The following is a 22,131-nucleotide window of genomic DNA, read 5'->3' as shown; positions in this document are numbered from 1 at the left end:
TTGTTATAATGAAGTTAGAAGTCTTCTACAAGTAAAACAAGGTGAGTTTATTGCGCGTCACCAATTCCAGTCAGCTGTCTGATAACGTTGTAAGGTGACAGATGACAGAAGGGAATGTTCCAAACATATGTGGGAAGTGGGGAAAGGATGGTAGAAGGGAGAATGGAATGCGAAAGGGAAATGGTACAGTCCAGGGTTGGGACAATAAGAGCAGAGTACCACAGTGAATAATTGAACATACATAACTTGCTGAAATAAGAATAGGTAACAACCCATCTTCCTCCATTAAGGTGGCACATCAGGAGCAATAAATGTCACAGTGTATATAAGTCCCAAAAAAATAAACTGGATAAAATAATGGTGGGAAAGAGGAACACATCTTAAGAGAAAACACTCTATAAACCCACTGCAATACCGCTAAATGGTAATGAACCAATGTTAAAATCTTAGTGCTAACTAGTGATGGAGCAAGGTTTCACATCTAAAGAAACTTGCTTGTATGCAATCCTCTCGAATAACATACTGTAACCAACTTGTTCGTGAATACTAAAATTGCACCACATTTTACATAATCCTATCTAGGGGAAGCTTTCATATGTGCCGTCTTAATAAGTAACCCGAGTATCCTAAAAATGGGCGCTAAAATGTGGGAACTATTCTGCGCACGCGTCTACCACATCACGTGGTGTGACGTTTTTCTGTCGCTTGGGGGGAAATCTTTGCTTGCAGCTGCGCAGTAGCTTCTAATATGGCTGCTTAAAAATAACATACTAATGCACATGCCGAGCTGAAACTAACCTATGCACGTACTACTAAGCTATTAATGCGATAGTTTTATTAAGTAAATGGGGTTAGAGTAGAAGTAAGTGGTACACAGTGAATTCAATTATGTTTGTATTCTAACATGTTATTTTCTGACTTTATTAATAGTTCGTATTTGGGCCTTGGAGGGTGACCGCGTCTCTGTTCCCTTGTGATTTCTACACATGTGCAAAACGACTGCTTGCCCTGGAACAAGTGATGCAAATTGACTGACTGCCAAACCCTAAGCCGACAAGGACATGAGAACCCAAACTCCTGACCCTACTAGAAGAAGAAGAAGGCACAACAATGTATAAAAACTTTCCGATCCACATATGAAATGCTTGTGGGAATAAAGCTTGTGGGTATTAAAATTAAGGGGAGGAGAATTAGACAATAGCCTAAAGAAATATATTGCAATTGGTATGGTGTGATTTCCTCACCCCACTACTTGGCCCAATCAAATTGCGGGTGAACATGGAATTGAAACATTTGGGAGTGGATCATACACTTGAATTTGGTATAACAGAGGTAAGTTATAGTTAGTTACACACTTGACACTTGAGACTTGATGCTGAGATGCCGATGCTATGCTGAGGTGCTGCCTGATTTTGCTGCAATCTGACTGAAGAATCCTACAATAGGGAAATTCGTGGAACAACCGAGGAGGCACATCTAGGAAGGGGTCCGGACGTGCCCGAGCCGGAGAGAGTAGCACCAGAGAGGGGTGTAACGCTGGCATTGCACTAGAAGAGGCGACCTTACTCTGTCCCGAACCTGTCCTGAATCCTTGACTCTTTGATGTTGGGGTCCTCACACCATTCTAGGTAAATACATCTGTAGGGTAAATGCTCCATACTTGCTCTCTGTCCTTTCTCTCCTCAGGTGCTGTCATTGCAAGAACTTATTAATGCAAACTGATTATAAGCTAATTGTACTATTTTACCTGATGAAGATTTCTGGCATATTCATGTGTATTTGATTTGACTCACAAAATCATTCATTCAGATACACTTTTAAAACTCCTTCTGAGTCTGTGGTTCTTTAAATAAAAGTTAAATGCATTTTTGTATTTCCTCCCTATTCTAATCTACTACTAGATCCTTCGACAGAACATTTTACTCGGGAGACAGGATTGGTAAGAATACTGGTGTAAAGGTTTCCTAGGGTAAATAAAATTGATGACCAGTGGATATTTGCCAGCTCATGGTGTGTATGAATGTATATGGGCCCAAATGAGTGTTGTGGTGTATGAATGTGTAGAGCTGATAAACTCCGCTGCATCACTGGGAGGTGCTCTCTCATTCCATAGGGATTCCTTCTTGGACAGACCTGGCATGCAAAGGCTTGCTGGTTGATCATTGCTCATGTTTTGGGACACAGGAAAGTATCTGAATACTCTAGCAACACTCCAAGTTTGTCCATTGCTCAGTTTGACCACATTGCGGCCCATCTGAATGACTTTATGGGGACATGAGTATTTGCCTTCTGTGCGTGTTTTAGATAACTCTAAATTCAGCCAATGACCTGTGGTTAGAGAAGGTTCTATTTTTACACTGTTCAACCTATCATACCGTTCCTTATACCTCTCTCGGTGTGATTGAATCTTTTTCTGGATTATTTTTCTGTCCACCTTTAGGCTGAAAAACTTTAGCAAAGTGAGCTGTGGAGGGTTCCAACCATATAATGAGGGAACGGGCGAAAGGGTGGTAGGAGTCAGAATGGAATGCTGTAGGGAAATGGTACAGTCCAGGGTTGGGAGAATAGGAGTGAGAGTATCAAAGAGAATATTTGAACATACGTAACTTGCCTAGATGAGAATAGATTACAATTGTCTTCCTATTGACTCACCAAATATGTTTATTCTTTGCTGTATTGCATCTTATAGCGCAGAATTTGCAATTTATATGCTTTCTATTTTAAAGCAAAATAAATAAAATGTTTTGAATCTAAAGATAAGTTTCCCTTATTGTGGTGCAGGGATACCTGGCCTGAATCACAGAGTCCAGAAGATATAATCGCCTCAGAAAATGTGTATCATTTCCCGTAATGAGAAATAACAATAATGTGGGGATGACAGGTCAGATTTGGGTTGTTTTTCTCCTTCAGGGGAAAGTACTGGCCCAAATAAGCCTCTGTTCATCACCTGCTTGGAGAAGGTGGTAAATAACTGCAGGGACACTGTTTAAGCCCTGGTGTGGTTGATGGTTTCAACAGTAGTGGAGGTAAGGGGAGATCTGGGCCCCTGCTGCAGTAGGAGGGCAAGTGAGAGCAGGGGCACAAAAACTGCCTACAGGCACCAATACAACGCCAGTTACACACTAAGCAGGTGGCAAATGGGATCAAGGAATGGAGTGGCAGTCTGGGGTATGGGAAAGCTGCTGCGAGGCAAGGAGAGCATTGTCAGCTACTATCATAGTATCACAACAGACATCACACATATTTGACAAAGGACACGTATTTCAAGTCAAGACTATAGAACGTCACACAGACTATGAGCATGACCCCAATAGCCAGTGTCTTGCCATTTAAAGAAGGGTGCATACTATACTTGCAGATAACAATGCATATGTGGACCCAGTCACACCTTCCACAAGTACCACACACCCACCTACTGGAAGCGGAAGATCCAGGCCAAGGAAAGTCCTCCCAGCGACTGCTAACGTCAGCCCCTGCTTTATGCGTTTCCACATACTCAGGCTGCGGTAACTATCAACACGCGTGTTGGTGAGGACAATGCTGCCAAGACGATTCAAGGGAGATGATGTGGTGCAGTGGCTAGACCTGCTGACTCCTGACCTGGGAATCTGGGTTCGAGTCTCGGCGTCACAGATCCTGTGATTCTGGGCAAATCACTTAATCTACCAGTACCCATGGACATCGCTTGGATACCAACATGGGCGATAAACCGTGCTATATAATCTACAAATCTAATTTAATTAACTGTGACCCTAGAATGAGTTGGGGCTCCTAGAAACCAATCCTGGTCATTCGACTATTCAAAATGATGCTTATGATACGATATGTTCCACTATTTTAAGAATGAATGTGCAAGTACACTGGATGGCCAGAGTAAAGATAGGTCAAATGAGGTTATGGTCTTGCATGACTGTCTGACCATCTGTATCACTCACAGAGAAAGAAGAAGCTGAAAGATGCTCAAAAGATTACACAAGGCACTTTTAGGCAACCATTTTTATTTCAACTTTTTTTCAACTAGAATAGCCAAATCATAGTCTCACATCACAAACATGCAATACAAGGTGCTACTCAAGCTCTATACGTTAATTAATTTATGCTATTCTGAACTACACCACCAATAGCTGCTTGGGAGAGTGTGATAAGGTTGAGGTAGGTTCTTGTTAGCGTTCCATCTTTTCTGTTCCTCAGGTTCCATCCATAGCCTGCATGTACCCGAGGTGACTGGAGCGGATGTTTCTCACAATGTAGCTATCTCCGATATGGAATAAGTTTCAGCACAGACAGCATCAGAACAGGAAGTGAGGTGCAAGCAGCCATTTTGTGCAGAAGGACACCATTACAATCCCAAAGATTTCAAAACCATAACCATTCTATGGACTATTAAATAATATGTGCTACTTCATATATCCGTTTTATTCTCACACTCAAAATGGTGTGTTTATGTATTTAAAAATAGATTGTTAACATTTTTTATTTTGATACAATGACAAAACTTGCTTAGGTTGTGGAGTCCAGGATTTGTTTCTCAAGTGTGCCCAAGCCCAGGGCATTCTGAGTAAGGTGGCCGTAGGTCTTCCCAAACTGGTACTTGTAACCTGTGGGCAAAAAGACGGAAATCATCAGACCACTGGTGCAAAATAGAATGGAAACTACTGCAGGAATCTGGTGAGTACAGGGCCTTCCAAGGTGAGTTCCTAACTTCATTAGGTTATGGGCGAAATACACTGCTACCTCTTGAAGGATCCTTATTATCAAAGAATTGATTATTCCATACCAGCCCCTACAATGAGAGGTCTCACCCACACTGTACAAATCAACTATAAGGTACCTGGGCCCTGATTTAGAGTTTAGCAGACAGGGTATTCTGTCATAACAGCGCCCTCATTTAGAGTCAAGCAGAACTTCAATATGTCATCATCAGAGACTACTCTGTCTCTGTCGCTGACAGACACCGTAATGGCTGAAGTAAGGGCTGCTGGAGTTTTGGCCATTTGACAGCTCACCCACCCTATTTAGAGTGGGTGGTTAAATGACCTGTTTTCAATATCTGTCACACAATGTAAAACCTGGCAGTAACCAGTAGTCAAAAGTGCAAAATGGCCTCTGGACCAAGGGTGACAATTCTCATGGTGTGGGTCTCCCATGGTGCAGGGATCGTTAATTATTTTAAAAAACACAAAATCCTACTTTGACATTTTTTTAAGATTAAAAAAACAGGTTAAAAGTTTTGATGGATAGAACCGTTATGCTGATGGAGTTGTCTTTCAAACTCTTAATACATTGATAGGAACTGCCATGACTGAGGTTTCAACCAATGTAAATAGATGTCTGCTGGGCCAGCGGATATCTCTAGATTTGGGTGCACCGTGGTGCATCCATGATGAAACTCTAAAATGAAATTTTTCAAGCCATGCAAGGCTGCTTTGCGTGACCCTGGATGACTTAATGAATCAGGAGTGACGCAATGTAGTGCAAATCCCTGTGTTAAATTACTCTGCCCTGGAAAGGTGTTCCGTGGGCATTGCATGGGGGTTCCCACGCAGCTCCCATGGATTTTGACACATTGACCTCCTCTTGAATCCGAATCACCGGAAGTATCTGAAGACGATGTTTCAGAAAATGTAAGAAAGCGATTCCTGGAGCGTCCTTGGAAGTTCGACAGGGCTCTACGAGATTCAGCAGTTGTGTAAAATTCGTTTTTCAGAAAGGGGTATACTTGATCTATATTAAAGGACTTTGAGTCTCTCTCAAACTTCGCTGTTTTAAAGCTGATCGTATTGTCTTTAAAGGTTAGTATCTCTTTTTCAAATTTGTCTAATAGGCTTTTGGCTTCTGAAACAGTGTGGTTGTCTTTTATTGCCTTAGTTAATTTTTCAAGTTTATCGGCTTCTTTCTGACACAATCTTCGGGCAGTTTTAATAGCATGCACCATTAGGTCACGGCTGCATTTAGTATTTATGTAGCTGAAGCCCTTCCTATACTCAGGATCATCGGTAAATATAGCAGGTATATTCTTAACCTGAAGGCCCCAGGGAATGGTGCCCGCTGTTAAGTGTTCTAACAGGAAACGCCCGTTAAGTTCAGTGCGGATGTGTTTTTTGTGTAAGCGGGTCACTTTTTCAGCCTCGTTTTGTTGTTGGGCAGAGGTACTTAATGTAACTGAAGCAAAAGGAGAGGGAGTTGATATCAAGTTTTGAATATGTGCTTCTGAAAAGGATGGTGTCTCCTTCTCAGACATTATTTAACAGGAAGGCCTGTCTGGATTTAAGCAATCTAATTTCGTTAGTTGGGCACCTGCGCCCTGGTGTCCCTCAAGAAAGCAGGTTGCTTTTTTTAGACCAAGGCGAACCGAAGCAAGGAGGCAGATTCAAACCTCAACCTTGGGAGATGACAACAAGACGGTAGTTCTACAAGTCATAAAGCCCTCTAACATTATCAATTAATCTCAGAGGCTCTTAACCCAAGAGGAGACTTCAGTGCTGGAATTGGACCTAAAAGTTGCCCCCAATAGATCTACTGACTTCACAAAACTCAAATTGGAAGCGTTAGAGTTTTGCCGCAAAATTCGTCTAAAGGCATTTTTTTCAGGGAAGGAATATTCCAACACTAAAGAGGTATCTGGTCTTTCGAGTAAATCAAAATGTATTGCTCCAATTCATACTGTTTCCAAAGAAATTATGGCTTATGAATAGGTAGTCCTGTCTGGGATTAGCCAGTTGGAGACGAAGAAATCCTACATGAAACGCAATATCACCCGAAAACAACAGATGGCCATCGACAATCTGAAACAAGACACATCTGTAGTGATAAAGCAAGCCGATAAGGGTGGGGCCTTAGTTATTTGGCCCAGGTAGATGTATAAATCTGAAGGAAGGAACCAGGTATACAATCAGGAATGGTACCGAAAGGTTAAAGAAGATCCAACTAGGACCACACAGGAATTCATTTCAGGAATATTGAAGGCAGGACTGGATAGTGGGTTTTTGGGTCTCAAAGAATTTGATTATCTATCAAAAACATTTCCTAGGATCCCGGTAATTTACTTTTTACCTAAAATACACAAGCGACTTGATGACCCTCCCGGGAGACCTATCGTCTCAGGAAGTGATTCCCTTTTAGAACCAATTTCGAAATATGTCGATTTTTTCGTCATGCCGCTTTTGGTGGATGTGCCATCCTAATTGCGAGACACTGCTGATTTCATCAACAAGGTTGAAGGCCAAGAGTTCGATGATTCTTCACAATGGATGGTTTCCTTTGTATACACAGATACCCCAAGATGAGGCGCTCCAAGTAATAGAGGCATTTTCGATGAAAGGCCACGTCCCCATCAAGTACCAACAGCATTTATTCTACAACTTGCATAGGTGGCTTTAAGGAAGAACTATTTTAAGTTTGAAGATTTATTCTTCATCCAGGTGAAGGGTACTGCCATGGCTTGTACCTTCGCTCCAGAGATGGCGGTCCTCTTTATGGCAAAATATGAAGATAGATTCATCTTCAATAACAACCCATTCAGAGAAAAAACGCAAAATGGCTTCTCTACATAGATGATATTTGGTATCTATGGAGTGGGTTCAAGGAAGAGTTAGAAAGCTTTTATGGTTGGCTCAACACGCGTCATGGGGACATAAAATTCAGCTTGATCACCAGCAGGACAAGCCTGACGTTCCTTGACGTGGAGGTGTCCCCCACTGAGAAAAGATTGACAACCACTTTACACAGAAAGTCCACTGATAAGAATACAATTTCACATCACAGAAGTGCTCACCCAAGGAGCCTGAAAGAAAACTTGCTGTATGGGCAATTGTTGCGGATACGGAGAAACTGCTCAAGAAAATCTGATTATGAACAGCATGCAGAAATATTCAAGGAACAGATGATCTTGCAAGGATATCCTAAGAAACTACTCAAGCATGCAATATAAAGAGCGTGGTACATGCCTAGAGAAGATTTGCTACAAAAGAAAATAAAACCACCATTGGAAAGATTGGTTTGTGTTACAACTTTCAGTCCAAATAGCAACAAATTCAGACAAATTGTGTTAAACATTTGGCACCGGTTGGAAAACCTGGAGTGCCCATTCCCGAAACCACTCTTTGCCATGAAGAAAAACAGGAGCATTGGCCAGCAGATTGTGAGAGCTGACATTTATCCATCGCAAAGCAAACAAAATCTAAGGACACAATGGCAATTAAATCCAGTTGAGGAGCATCACAAATGCGGAACTTGTGCTGCATGTAACTCCACAATAGAGGGATTGAGTTCTCACACAAACACATTAAATGGTGTCATTCTGAATTCACGAATTGCAAATCCAAGAACATTATTTATGCGATACTTTGCCCCTGTGCGAAATTATATATTGGCAAGACAAATCAGCAGATCAACCAGCGCATCACGCAACATCGCTCCAGGATCAAAAAGAAGGTGGCTACTGCACCAATGGTGCAACACTTCATGGATAACTTGCACAGTGAAAGAGACTTTAAGTGGACAGTCTTGTCAGATCTGGATACAACCAAATGTCTGATAGACATTGACAAAGCGTTGCTACAAAAAGAAGCTAACCTAATTCTAAAGTTTAATAGTGCAGTAACTGGGTTGAAAGGGATGACAGAACTCTCAAGAGTATAGCTCAGAACTGCATGTCCTAGAATGCACTAGTCCGGTCTTAACAACAATGGGACCTGAATGTCAATGTGATTGGTCCAAAACATTTTCCAATGATTCATAGGGTAAAAATACAGGAAGTGTTCACACGGGGAATGCCTAGCTGACAGTGAAGTTGCGGTTCATATCGGATATAGGTTATGGATGTGCTCAGACTTAAAAACAGTAAGTGCGGTTCATGCTGAAATTTAGCATGTTTATAAAATCATTGACAAGTTTATGGCTTCAGTAATATGTCCCCCATTTGTTTGTAGGGATGCAATGATTACAGAAATAGATGCCTGCCTCTGAGCAACCCGGAAACGTTTGAAAGGTACTTTTTAACCTTGTCCCATCGAGTTGCCCAATGTCCATGTATTTAAATATACTAAAATAGACACAATCATTTTAATATCTTGTAGAAATTCCCCCCGGCATATATTACGAAGCGCACTCCAGTAATTTCTGTTGAGAGATTGTGGTTACCACACAAATCGGAGTCAGAGCAGCAGCTCTGTCTGAGAATCAGGCAATCAGGTACAGAAATTTTAATTAATCATATTTAAGGAGAACAGTGTTTTAGTTTTAATTTTCACTGATGCAGAGCTTGCATCATGTATTTATGTTTTTAGAAAACGCTGACAATTAACATGAAGCCCAGATGAGAGTCCCGGTACCAGAGGACTGGATCGTGAAATGTGTCGGCACTTTTCTCAACACGGAGGAATTTGAATAAACTTGTTGTCACGTGAGGGATTTGTATTGAATTGGATGCCCCTCGCACACACACAAACATTTTCCCCTGTTTGGCACATGTTTGGCCCCAAAAACAAGATAGCGATAAGAGTTTTCTAGTTTCTGATGTTATGATGCAAAAGTTCAACGTTGTTGTATATAAATGTGTTTGTATATAAGTATTTCATGCACTGTCTATTGTGAATTGTCATAAGTATTTTTCATGTTTTGTATGTTAATTTGAAAAATGTGTGTCTCTTCACTTCTCATGCAACTAAAATCTTATTGGTAAATATAAACAATTGCAAAGAAAGGAATGGTTTAATAAAAATTCCATTCAAACAGAAAAGATAGTGGTCTGTTTGTTGCTCAAAATAATAAGAGCATAACCTCAAACTGATCCAGGTTCTCCTTTATATATTCAGAATAGGAATGTTGGCATTCCATTGAAGGGAGTACTCAATGCCCTGATTATGGCTCTTTTGATGGTAGTAACTGGACACCAAGGTGTTACTGTTGGATTTCTGTCAGAGCGCGACCATAACAGCCTGATTATGTCTATCTGATGATAGTGAGTGGACACAGGATATGATTGGTGGCTTTCCATTGGGAAGCGAGAACTGCCAACGCCCTGATTATGTCTCTTTGTAAAGGTCGTGACTGGAAACCATGATGTGACAATTGGTTTTCCATGGGAGAGACCTTAGAGGCCTGATTATGTCTCTCTGATGGTGGAGATTATTCACCAGTTTGTGACTGCTGGCCTCTCGCTGTAGAGCGACAGTGTCATGATTTTGTCTTCCAGATGTTAGCAATTGGACTCCTGGATGTGAATGTTGATCTTTTTCAGTTAGATAGAGTCATCAATGCCATGATTGTGTCTCTCTCTGATGGTAGTGATTGGACAGCAGGATGTGACTGTTCATCTTTTTTTCAGTTAGGTAGAGTCATCAATGCTATTATTAGGTCTCTCTCTAATGTTGGTGATTGGAGACCAGGATCTGATTGTAGACCTTTTTTCAGTTAGTGATCAATGCTCTGATGACTGATGATGTGATTGTTGCCCTTCTATCGGATAAGAGACAAACGTCAATGCTCTGATAATGTCTCTATCTGATGGTAGTGAGTGGACACCAGGATGTGATTGTTGATCTTCAGCAGGAGAGAGACCGCAACACCTGGACTATATCTCTCCCTGATTGTAGTTATTGGACTCCCCATTGCAATTGTTTGTCATAAGTGTTATAGACAGAGGCTTCAATGCCCTGATTTAGTCTCTCTCCAATGGTGGTGACTGGGCACCACAATGTGATGTTGGCCCTTAATAAGAGACAGACGTCAACACCCTGAATAGATTGTCTCCCTGACTGAAGTGATTGGACACTGCAATGTAAATGTTGGTTAGAAGATGAATAAAGAGAGGGAAACATCCTTTTCCACGCAACCATTACAACGCATAATGGTTACATCGTGGTTTTAACAACGCAAGTCATTACGTCGACTTGCACTGGAGGGCGCTCTAGACTAAGGAATAGTGTGAATTACAATTCCAACACCTTCCCTACTGTACGTAGACTGGAGTTGGAATAGTAATTCACACTATTCCTAAATCCAGCGCCCTCCAACGCAAGTCGATGTAACGACTTGCGTTGTCAAAACCACGATGCAAAATACCGCGTTGTGTTGGTATGCGTGGTATCATCATACATTCATAAAGAGAGAACTCAACGCCCTAATTATGTCTCTCTCTCGCTCTCTCTCTTGCTCTCTCTCTCTCTGCTGGTGGGGATTGGCCACCAGGATGTAGCTGTTGGATATAACTTGGATGGAGAGAGACCTCTATCCTTTGATTATGTCCTTCTCTGCTGATGCCTCAATGTTCCGATCATGGCTCTTTCATAGGATAGTGTTTAGACACCAGATTGTGATTGTTGGCCATCTACTGTAGAGAAACCTTAACACCCTGATTATGGTTTTCTAAGATGGTAGATTGTAGCTGATTTAGGATGTCAATAATGGCATTCCACTGAGAGCTACCTCAACGTCCTGATGACGTCTCCTTTTTGCAGTGGTGATTGGATAAAACCATGTAATTGTTGGCCTTCCATTTAAAAGAGACCATAACAGCATGATTATGTCTCTCTCTGATGGTAGTAACACTGAATGTATGACGTTACACCACAAGGAAATACCATGCAGTAGGTTACAACGCGGTTGTTACAACGACCGCGTTATTACCACGCGTGGATTTACATCGCAAGTCGTTTCTACGACTTGCGCTAGATGGCGCGCTGGACTTAGGAATAGTATAAATTACTATTCCTACTCCAGTTAGCGCAACAGCAGGGAATGTGTTGGAATTAAAATCCAACACATTCCCTGGTGTTGCACGCCACCTAGCGCAAGTCGTAGAAACAACTTGCGATGTAAAGCCACGTGTGGTAACAACGCGGTCATTGTAACGACCGCGTTGTTACCTACCTGCGTGGTAACAGCAGCTTTGTAAACGCTGTTTCCCAGTAAGACCACCTTAATATGATTGGTAGCCCTCTGCATGAGAAAGAGAAGTCAATATCCTGATTATGTCTCTCCCAGATGGGAGTAGTCGATGGTTCGTGATTTAGAAAGAGACCTCAAAACCCTGATTATGTGTTCCATGATGGTAGTCATTGGCCTTCTGATAGAGAGAGGCATCAACACTCTGATTATGTTTCTTTCCGATGGTAGTGACAGACACTAGGCAACAATTTGTTTGGCTATTAGTTTGATAGAAATCTCCATTTGCTGATTATTATAGCTCTATGTGATGGTGACTGGACACCAGGATGTAATTGTTTGTCTTCGGTTAGCGAGAGACCTCAACACCATGATTATGTCTGTTTCTCCTGGCACTGACAGGACTCTTGGATGTGACTGTTAGCCATCAACTGGACAGAGAGATGCACCTCCCTGAATAGGTTTCTCTCTGATGATAGTGATTGATCACCATGATGTGATTGCTGGCCTTCCGTTGGAAGGGACGTCAACACCCTGATTACGTCTCTCAGACAGTGACTAGACACAAGGGTATGGTTTTTGACTTTACACTGCATTGAGAAAGACCTTGACACCCTGAATATGTCTCTCTTTCACAGGGTGATGACTGGACATCACTGGAATCAGGACAGACAGCATTGATGCCAGACTTTCACGTATTTATGGGCTATAACCTGGGCAGTCATCCCTTTGGAAGTCCAGCGGTCATTATTATTTGGTAGCTGCCTCCCAACAAAAGAAAATACATTGATCAAGCATTTCTTTTTCCATGATGTCCTTCCCTGTATAATAATATGGTTACATCAAATAGAAATGGGTTCTACTGTTCCCTTTTGCTGGCATATTGTTTTTTGCCCTTCTGAAGAAGAGAAATTTCCTGATAATTTCAGTTCGATGTCGGAATGGTTGTTGACAATTCTTGGTGTCTGTTGGGTTGAGATCATAGTTATACTTAACCACTGAAAATGTCTAGCTGGACATACATAGTCCAAAACACCACCTGACACAACTAAGCCACGCAGGAAGTTGCGACTAGCCATGTGGAAATCGTATTCTTTTGATGCATGTCCTTACTTTAAGTAGAATAATCCTTATGGCTGCTATATTCAAAGCAAGCATGAGAAGATAACAAGGGTACCTGAGGGAAAAATGGACTGTAAGCCCTTAACAAAAATGAATGAAACAGTGTTGACGATCTAAAAGACCCAAGGTCAGGATAAGAACAGGGAGATTTGCAGTAGATTCCTATGATATTTAGGGGCATATTTACTAATTTCTCATGCAACGCAGGGAAGCAAGCAAAGTTGCTGTGGTGCTTTACGTAAATGGGAGAGAGCAGAAATGCATCATATGTACAAAGATATGGAGCATTCCAGATCTCTATTTTAAGCAGACGCACTGTGTGCTGCCTACCGTCAACGCAGGCACCCTTGCATCACAGTATAAGGGTGCCTGTGTTACAAGCAGGATTGTTTTTGTGCAGGAAGGTGTTTCCCATTAAAAAAAAACCATAAAATAACCAATCCTTAGGGGCATTTTTCTCTTTTTATGTGTGCTGTAGCTCCAGATATAGGTGGACTGCGGGGTGGTCGGCCACCTCCTGGCCCCCATAGTGATAAAGTTGAAGTCCGAGCCAATCCTTCTAGGGACTCTTCTACCCCAAAGGCAAAGGCGAGGCTCTGACAGCTGGGGGTAATGTATACCATGCTCTTTCCAACTAAATTGAAGGTCGTAGCGGAAAGAAGTATGGGCCTGGATAGAGGTGCATCTGAAAGACAAAGAAGTGCCATGCACAACTGGTCATCCTCCGAGAAGGGCGTGTCGACGGAACCAATGTTCCGACCCTGCATCACCTAGGTGCCTCTCGCGAGAACAGGCTTTGAGCGGCAGGCTGAGTGCACTAGCAGAGGTGGCAAGTCTTGGGAGGGCCTAGCCTGGATCTCAACTCTCTAGATGGAGGTGAGATATCCAATGCATTGGTCTCGGATACCAACTATGGTTTTTCTACACTGCACCCTGCCTCTGATGCTGAGATGTCGCGGATCACACCTTGTTCAGCTGATGACCTGGGGTAACGGAGCCCTATGGACAGTAGACACTGAGCACTTGGAAACTGTATGGGGTGCAGTGGTTGGTTGGGCTGCCTGTTTGTTCTTTTGGACGCTGTTTTATCTTAGGGTTGTATCCGTCATATGCGAGATGGTTTGTTGGGGCCCGGGGGCTCCTTTTCCTCAGAAGTAACCACCACCCCACAACTGTTCACTGAGTGAATCGCACACGGTTTCTTTGTTTTGGTTTATACTGTTTGGATGGTGGAACTGCTGTCTGTCTATCCTGGGGGCGAGGGGTAGGGGAGTTTACAATCTTATTGTTTTAAGGTGGGGGAGGGAAATGGTTTGACGTATTGCATATCATGGCAATGTAGACAGTAATATCATCTGACTAATACTAATGTACAATAATTTTGTGATGTCTACACAGTATCTATATTGTTCAATGGAATATGATTTTTCCCTTTTAATAGAAAATCCTGGTGGGGAGGGCAGGCATTGATGCTTGTGTCTGAGGAATCTTCTGTACACACTGTAGGAGGCTGGCTTAGTATATAGTGCGCACTAATTTAAGTGAAGCACCTTGCACTAATTCAGACAACCATTAAGGTGGCTTTAGTGGTCTTAGAAAATCATAGAAAGCCCTCTAAGTGGTAGCTGTGTAGAGCAGCCTTCAGGCCTAGTCGAGAAGGAGTGCAAAGCAGCTTGTTTTGCCAGAACTAATCATATAGTGTAGGTCAGCGTTTCCCAAACTGTGGTCCGCGGACCCCCAGGGGTCCGTGACACATTCCCAGGGGGTCCGCGAGCTGGATCGTATTATATTGAAGCGCCCATGCGCTACTTCGGCTACAAGCACTGAATGACAGCGCAGGGGCGGCAGGACCAAAAAAAAATCGGGCCAATCACCATTTCAGCTTTGGGGTGGAAGCTGAAGGGTGATTGGCTTATTATTTTATAGGCGCGCACGTTCGCACGGCAGTGCGTCTTCCCTCACGTTTGCGGCCAGCCCAGGAGCATTTTGCCGCCCAACGCCCTGTCTCTGCTTTCGCATTCCGGCATCTCGGACCACTCGAGGAGCATGTAAGTGTTTATTTTTTAATTACATTTACAGCTAGTGGGCAAGGGTAAGGCCAGGGGAATTCGGACGCCGTGTTTATTGAGGCCGGGTGTACTTACCCATACATGCCAACATTTCAGGAGAGCAAAGTGGGCGATTCTGTAAAAATAATCGGGAGAATGGGGCCTTGAATCGGGTTACTGTCACGTATGGGCCTTGGAAGTGTGTTGCTGCAGGATCGGACATTTAAAACGCAAATGCACGTGTTTTTCTTACCTGTTAGAAGCATGGAGCGCCAGGGCCGGCTTTAGGGCGGTGCGACCGGTGCCACCTTCCTGGGGGCGCCGTGCTTGAACGTTTAGTACGCTTTTGAAGCACCTGCTGCAGCGTTTCTTTTTCCGGCAATTACCAGGCTCACATAAATGTCACAATAACTCCAGTGATATCGTCCGAGAGAGATCAGCATTTTGCATAGTTGAGGTTTTGACTTATGTGAAGTTAGTGCAGAGGGTTAATATGCCTTCTGCAAAGAACGTGTACCAAGTGATTACAGAGTGCGTATGTACAGATCAGCAGGTTACTGCTTTCAAAAGAAACCTCCTTTTGTTACTTGCAATTTATAACTTAAAGAAGCATGGAGCGCCAGGGCCGGCTTTAGGGCGGTGCCACCGGTGCCACCTTCCTGGGGGCGCCGTGCTTGAACGTTTATTACGCTTTTGAAGCACCTGCTGCAGCGTTTCTTTCCCCGGCAATTACCAGGCTCACATAAATGTCACAATAACTCCTGTGATTAATTATCGTCCGAGACAGATCAGCATTTTGCATAGTTGAGGTTTTGACTTATGTGAAGTTAGTGCAGAGGGTTAATATGCCTTCTGCAAAGAACGTGTACCAAGTGATTACAGATTGCGTATGTACAGATCAGCAGGTTTCTGCTTTCAAAAGAAAACTCCTTTTGTTACTTGCAATTTATAACTTAAATTCCTAATATAGAATAGTGAGCTATTGACTTTCATCCCAGAACTGCATACACACTGCAAAGAATACATTATTGGAAAATTGATTAATGTTGCAAAAAGGATTAATTTGGCTAGAAATCGATTCTTATTATTAAAGAGAACTCCCAACTATGCAGTTTCTTTTTCGACTCTGAGTTTGGGCTTCTCCACACCAAGTACTCTTAAACTATACTGCCTACCAGTATGGATGACAGGTGACTCCTACACTTTTAGTCTTTTGGCTTATGTAACCTTTCCTATACACTGATTTACACACGTATGATTGATTGTCTCTGTGTAATGTGTGTGTGATGCAAAGTGCTCTAACACCCTGCAATGGTATGAGTGGCGCTATATAACTAATTCAATGCATCTGAGAGAGTGTGGTTATGGAGACTTCGTCACTGTTAAAGGGTGCTAGTGAGAGACTCCCTGGTGGAGGTGGTCATTGGGGGGGCACCAACAAACATTGTCGCACAGGGCGCCACCAGCACTAAAGCCGGCCTGTTTTAATTTTTTGACATTTAAATTGTAAAAATTGCTTGGGGGTCCCCGGACTCCAGTAGTGATTCAGTGGGGGTCCTCAGGAGTCAAGAGTTTGGGAACCACTGGTGTAGGTAAAGTGAAAAAGAACCACACAGTGTAGTTATAAAAATAGGTATTTATATAAACACTCACTAACACATTGGTATATCTCCTACTCAGACATATAAACACAATACACACAATATTTCAATAGTAGAACAGGTAAGTAGCACATATACACAGTGGTCTCCAGGGGGAGACCAAACCATACACAAAGTAAGCGGAATGCAAACCACAACTGAAATCAAGACTGGACCCAGAAGACTTAGAAGAGCTCAGGACCCAAGGAACCACCCAAGGTAAGTACCCAGGAACCCCACGGAGTCCATGTGCAAAGTGGAAACACGATCGAGTATTCAATGCAAGTCAATGGGGAAGTCGCGGTTGTAGTTTTGAAGAAGGACCCTTCCCAGAGGGGAAACAACCTTTACAACACAGTTCTTACATCGCACTACCTTTACAATGCAATCATTACATCGCAACATCCTTTACATCGCAGCCATTACAACGAAGCCATTACATCGCATGTCACTACAATGCATGTCATTACAACGCATGTCACTACAACACATATCATTACAACACATACCATTACAATGCATAGTTTTTAGCCTTACAGTATCCAACACTTACCCTACTGTTGCACTCACTGGAGTAGGAATAGTAATTTTTACCCCTACACTATCCAACACTTACCTTAAATGCAATGTAATGGTATGCATTGTAATGGTATGCGTTATAATGGTATCATGCGATGTAATGGAATGCGTTGTAAATGTAGTTTCTAAAAATGCGTTGTGATGGCATGAGTTGTAATGGATGTTGCGATGTAAAAACTGCGTTGTAAAGGCATGCATTGTAAATGTTTGCATTGTATCGTCATACATTCTTCCCAGAGGACCCTGAAGAAACCCAGTGGAAGATGGAAGATTAGAGAGTCACCCAACCCATGGATACCCCAGTTCATGAGCTGTCTAATGTCAGAAGTAGAGAACCAGGGGGTCGGTGTCCAGAAGGGGCACCAACAACCCTTGGCAGCAGCAACAGGAGAGGAAAGCAAAGAAGGTGCAGTTTCGGGACCAGCAAGGTCCAAGGGACTCACCAGGTGCAGGAGAGTCAGAGCAGGGCCAGAGCCAGCAGGAGAGCCCACTGAAGTTGTAGAAGACCCTCAAGAGATCCCACAGGCGGAAGGCACAGGATTCACAAGAGGACCTCAAGCAGCTCACCAAGAAGGCACGCCCACAGTGCAGAGGATGCAGTGAGGATGAAGATCTTGGTAGCAGGAGATGCTGGAGGCTGGAGCTTCTAGGAGCACAAAGATCTCCGGAGAAGAGAGTCAATACTCATTGGCAATGGCAAGTCGACGATGTGTACAGGGGTACTGCTCCAGTGGTTCGGACGAGGGATACTGGCTTCAAACTTGCTGAGAAGAGAGTGCAGGCCTCGAGGGAGTTGCAAAACCACTGCCTGTGTTCCTGAACCGTTCAGAGTCTGTGGGAGATCAGGAGCAGCAGACCGGTCAGCTGTGTTGTGGTGCCTGCCGATGCAGGGGAGTGACTCCTTCACTCTAAGGGAGATTCCTTCGGGTGTCTTTGATGGCCACAGGCCTGGAGAAGAACCTGGATGGATCACAGGCAGGACGACGAGACCTGGAGCAGCAGGAGTCTTTCAGATGCAGTCTTGGCTCCCAAGTTGAAGTCCCAAGTGCCCAGACGGTTGAAGATGAAGTGGTTTTGGATCTGAATCTTGTCCCACAACAAATCCGAAGTGCCACCCACAGGTAAGCCCTTAAGTAGCCAAAGAAAAGGGCTGGGACGATTCAGGGAACCCTCCCGGGGGAGGGGCTGGACAGAGGGGAAAATACTCACATGTCCGTTGACCAGTTTCGCGCCAGAGCGGGAGCCAACGGCTCCCTGAACTGATTTCAACTGGAGTGTGAAAAGAGGGCACCAAATGTGCTCTTCAAAGAAGTCTGGTGGGACTGGAAAGCACCCACCCCAGCCCAATACACTAAGGGGCATATTATCTAGGAAGTGGCAGTGAGAGTAGTTAGCCTCCTGGGCTTACGCCTCTCATCACCACTTCAGGCTGCACCATTTTACCAAGGATATGGTGCAGCCTGGCGTTTCCCCCTGCGATGAAGCTAAGTCTCACGACTTAACGCCAACGTAGCCAGCATTCCACCAGAGTGCAAGGGTGTCTGCGAGCAGGGAGGTTTGTTTATGTACAGGAAGGTCTCCCTTCCTGTACATATACAAATCTAAAATGTCATTTTGTAACTTACATGTGTTCTGCTTCATGCAGCACACATGTAAGTTACAAAATGGCTTTTTAAAAAAAGGTTTATTTATGTATAGGAAGGGACACCTTCCTGTACATAAACAAACCTTGGCATTTTCCTTTTTCCATGTGTGCTGCACAAGGCAGCACACATGGAAAAAGCAAAAACGAAGAAAAATGAAGCATTTCTCCTCGTTTCACCACCGTAAGACCAGGATTTTCCTGGTCTTAAGTTCGGCGCTGCCACTTCTTATCACCTCTCTTGATAATAGGTGGCAGTGTTGAAGTGAATGGGTGTTGTGGTGGAACGCCCACCGCAACACCCACTGCACGCTCCTTTCACGCTAATTTTAGCATGAAAAGGGCCCTATTACCAAGGTAGTGTTAAGCCACTTAACGTGGCTTTTAGCCATGTTATGTGGTTTAACGCTGCCTTGGTAATAGGGCGCTGACCCTATAGCCACCGCAACGTCACTAAAAGTGACATTGTGGTGGCGATAGGAGCTTGGTAATATGCCCCTAAGTCCTGTCTTGGAGGTGGTTACATCTCCCTGGGGCAGGAAACCTATTGTTCTGCCATTGCCTGCTCAAATCTGGCTCAGCAGCCGGAGGGCAGAACGGTGTCTGTGGTCAGCAGCAGCACTAGCTCACTGTTAGACCCTGAAAAGCTGGTACTGGGAATAAAGGGGGGCTCCCACTGGGAGACCCCCAGTACATGGGATCCTCCATCCAACATCTGAATCGTTGGCAGGATAAGATTCCAACATGTTTGATACCAAACATGACCGGTTTCAGTGCAGCCAATATATTGTTAGACATCTCGTGATTGAATTGATGTCCACTATATGTATAAAATGGCTGACCTCACTTACAAAGCCAAGAGAATCGACTCCTGGATTTGTAGAGGGTGTCCTGCTCATGCAGGGCACCCTCGCACTTAGAACCAACCAAGCACCCTGCCTTCAGGATTGAAAGGCCTACCTTAGGGGCGACTTGTAGGTCTTAAGGGCAGTGACGTCAGATATAATGAAACATATCTGTGGTGAGTGGGCCTAGCATCAGCTCACACAGGCTGCAATGGCAGGACTGTAGTCACACTTTGAGTGGTCTCTCAAGGGTGGCATAATACATGCTGCAGCCCATAAGAGACCCCTGGTGTACCTATGCCCTGGGTATCTTAGTACCATATACAAGGGACTTAGAATGGTACACCAGTAGCCAATTAGGAAGGTACCAAAGTACTTACCATAGTCCAATTTAGGGAGAGAGCACAGTGACTGGGGTCCTGATTAGCAGGATCCCAGACAGACTTGTCAGAAAACAGAATGACACCTGCAAAACCTGGGGGTAACCATGAAAGCAGATCTTACTTTCCTACGCGGACAGTGGGGTAGGGAGGGGGGTGGTCCCGTTATGGGGGAATTTTGTCTGTGATTGAATTTCCCAATGGCTTGTATGATAACTGGCTAAAAAGTGATCTCCTGGAATGTTCGAGGATTTCATAGTATGACCAAACACTATAAGGTTCATGTGAACTTAAAGAGGCAAGGGACTATTTGGCTTTCACCGGGGGGTCCTCAATTGGGCCTGACCTGAAGCACAGGTGTTGGAGGAGAGGGTGGACAAGTGGGGGAAGACTAGCGTGTTCCCTTTGAGCGAAGACCTTGAGGTCCTGTCTCCCCATGTGGGGCTTCATTGGGGAGACGACCACCTTTCGTTATTTAGGACTCCAGCTGTACCGGACTGAAACCACTTAACTTGACGGTAATCTAGGCAGGGTGCCTACGGCACTCCATGGGTTGATCCCGTTTCTGGAAGACTCTCCCCATGTCGGTAGGGGGGACCGGGCGGCGCAAGTGGCGATCGCCAAAATGGTCGCTTTGCCCAGGCTGTTATATTATTTTGCTATCCTCCCCATCAAAATCCCCTGTGACAAGTTTCGGGAGATGCATGCAATGCTCAGATATCTCATTTGGAGGACAGTTTTCGCTGTGTGGCCCTTGTGAAACATCAGCGCCCGGATCGGGGTAGTGAGTTGGCGGCTCCCAATATTGAGGCGTATTATCTAGCAGCCCAATTGTAGTGGGTAAATAGATGGGTAGATGGTAGGATTTAGGGTGGTCCACTCATGGAAGGGGGCACTTCGACATTGCCATGAGAGACACCATTCTTGCTTGTGCCTAAATGGGTTTAGGCTGAGCCTTGCACCCTGCAGTTGGTGACTAAGCACTGCTGGGCGCGGTATTTACAGAGAGCCGGGCTCTTTTCTCCTATTCCCCCCTACGCTACCCCCCTGGTGGTTAGCTCACTTTTTATGAGAGTCTGGGATCCTGGTGTTCTTTGAGGACTTGCAAATGGCTTATGAATTGCCAGTGGGTCACTTCCTCCTCCTTGGCGTGCTCACTGTGCTGATCAGAGAGAAGTGGCTCTGCTGGCAGTAGGACCAGCTCACCTTGCAGGGTTGCAATGTCCTCTGCTCATCGTCGGGTGAGCACCGTGCAATCATGGGATAATACGAGGTGGTCCGGGCCGCCACTGGCGCTCCCATCGATGCCCTCAGGGACACCTAGGCAACCGATATCGGCACCCCTATTACACATGTAGACTGGAATAAAATCCTGGCTGGGGTCTCCCATAATGTGCTTTTTAAATTGATCGATTTCTATTACAGTCATTAGGCATATTTCTTCCCAAGAAGATTAACACAATCTATCCGGGGGCATGTTTGCGGTGCCCTAGATGTGGCATGGTAGGGGCGGATATGTGTCACATGGTGTGGAGCTGCCCTAGCTTGGGTCAGTTTTTGAAGTCGGCGATGGCCCTTGTAAATGATATCATGGAACATACTGTACCTGTTACACCTGTGGCCTTTTTTCTGGGGCTGTTCCTGAGACCAGCTAAACATGAGTTTACTATGAGGCTTATAGATCTTTCCCCGATACTGGTGAAACGACAAATCACACTTGATTGGATAAGTGTGTGGGCCCGCAGGTCTCCACGTGGAGAAAGTATTTGCTGAGATGGGCGGATTATAAGGGTGCAAATTTTCTCAGTGTGGCAAAGAGGGCAGTGCTTGTTGGAGGAGGCCCATGCAGGAAAAGCAGCAATCTGAGGGCACAGACTCGATTACTGCTCCCTTCGCTGCCTGCACAGGAAGCCAAAGGACCTTAGCGGTTCCCACTGCTGCGTCCCCCTCCTTCCGTTTTTCCCCTTCGTTCGGGGTGGTCATTCTCTC

At 44.3% G+C, this 22,131-nt stretch overlaps 1 protein-coding gene across 1 annotated transcript in view; it reads right to left on the bottom strand.

The window, feature by feature from the left end:
* Window positions 1-3,985: 3,985 nt before the first annotated feature.
* The window catches only part of CIMIP2B (ciliary microtubule inner protein 2B), a 147,978-nt gene continuing 129,832 nt past the window's right edge, over window positions 3,986-22,131 (bottom strand). Inside the window, exon 6 of the mRNA XM_085628111.1 lies at window positions 3,986-4,598. Coding sequence (XP_085484237.1) covers window positions 4,501-4,598 — 98 coding nt within the window. The 3' untranslated portion in view covers window positions 3,986-4,500. The remainder of the gene's footprint in view (window positions 4,599-22,131) is intronic.

This window comes from Triturus cristatus, chromosome 2_1 (genome assembly GCF_964204655.1).
Source record: "Triturus cristatus chromosome 2_1, aTriCri1.1, whole genome shotgun sequence".
NCBI classification, from domain to species: domain Eukaryota; kingdom Metazoa; phylum Chordata; class Amphibia; order Caudata; family Salamandridae; genus Triturus; species Triturus cristatus.
This window is presented reverse-complemented; position numbering and strand designations above follow the sequence as displayed.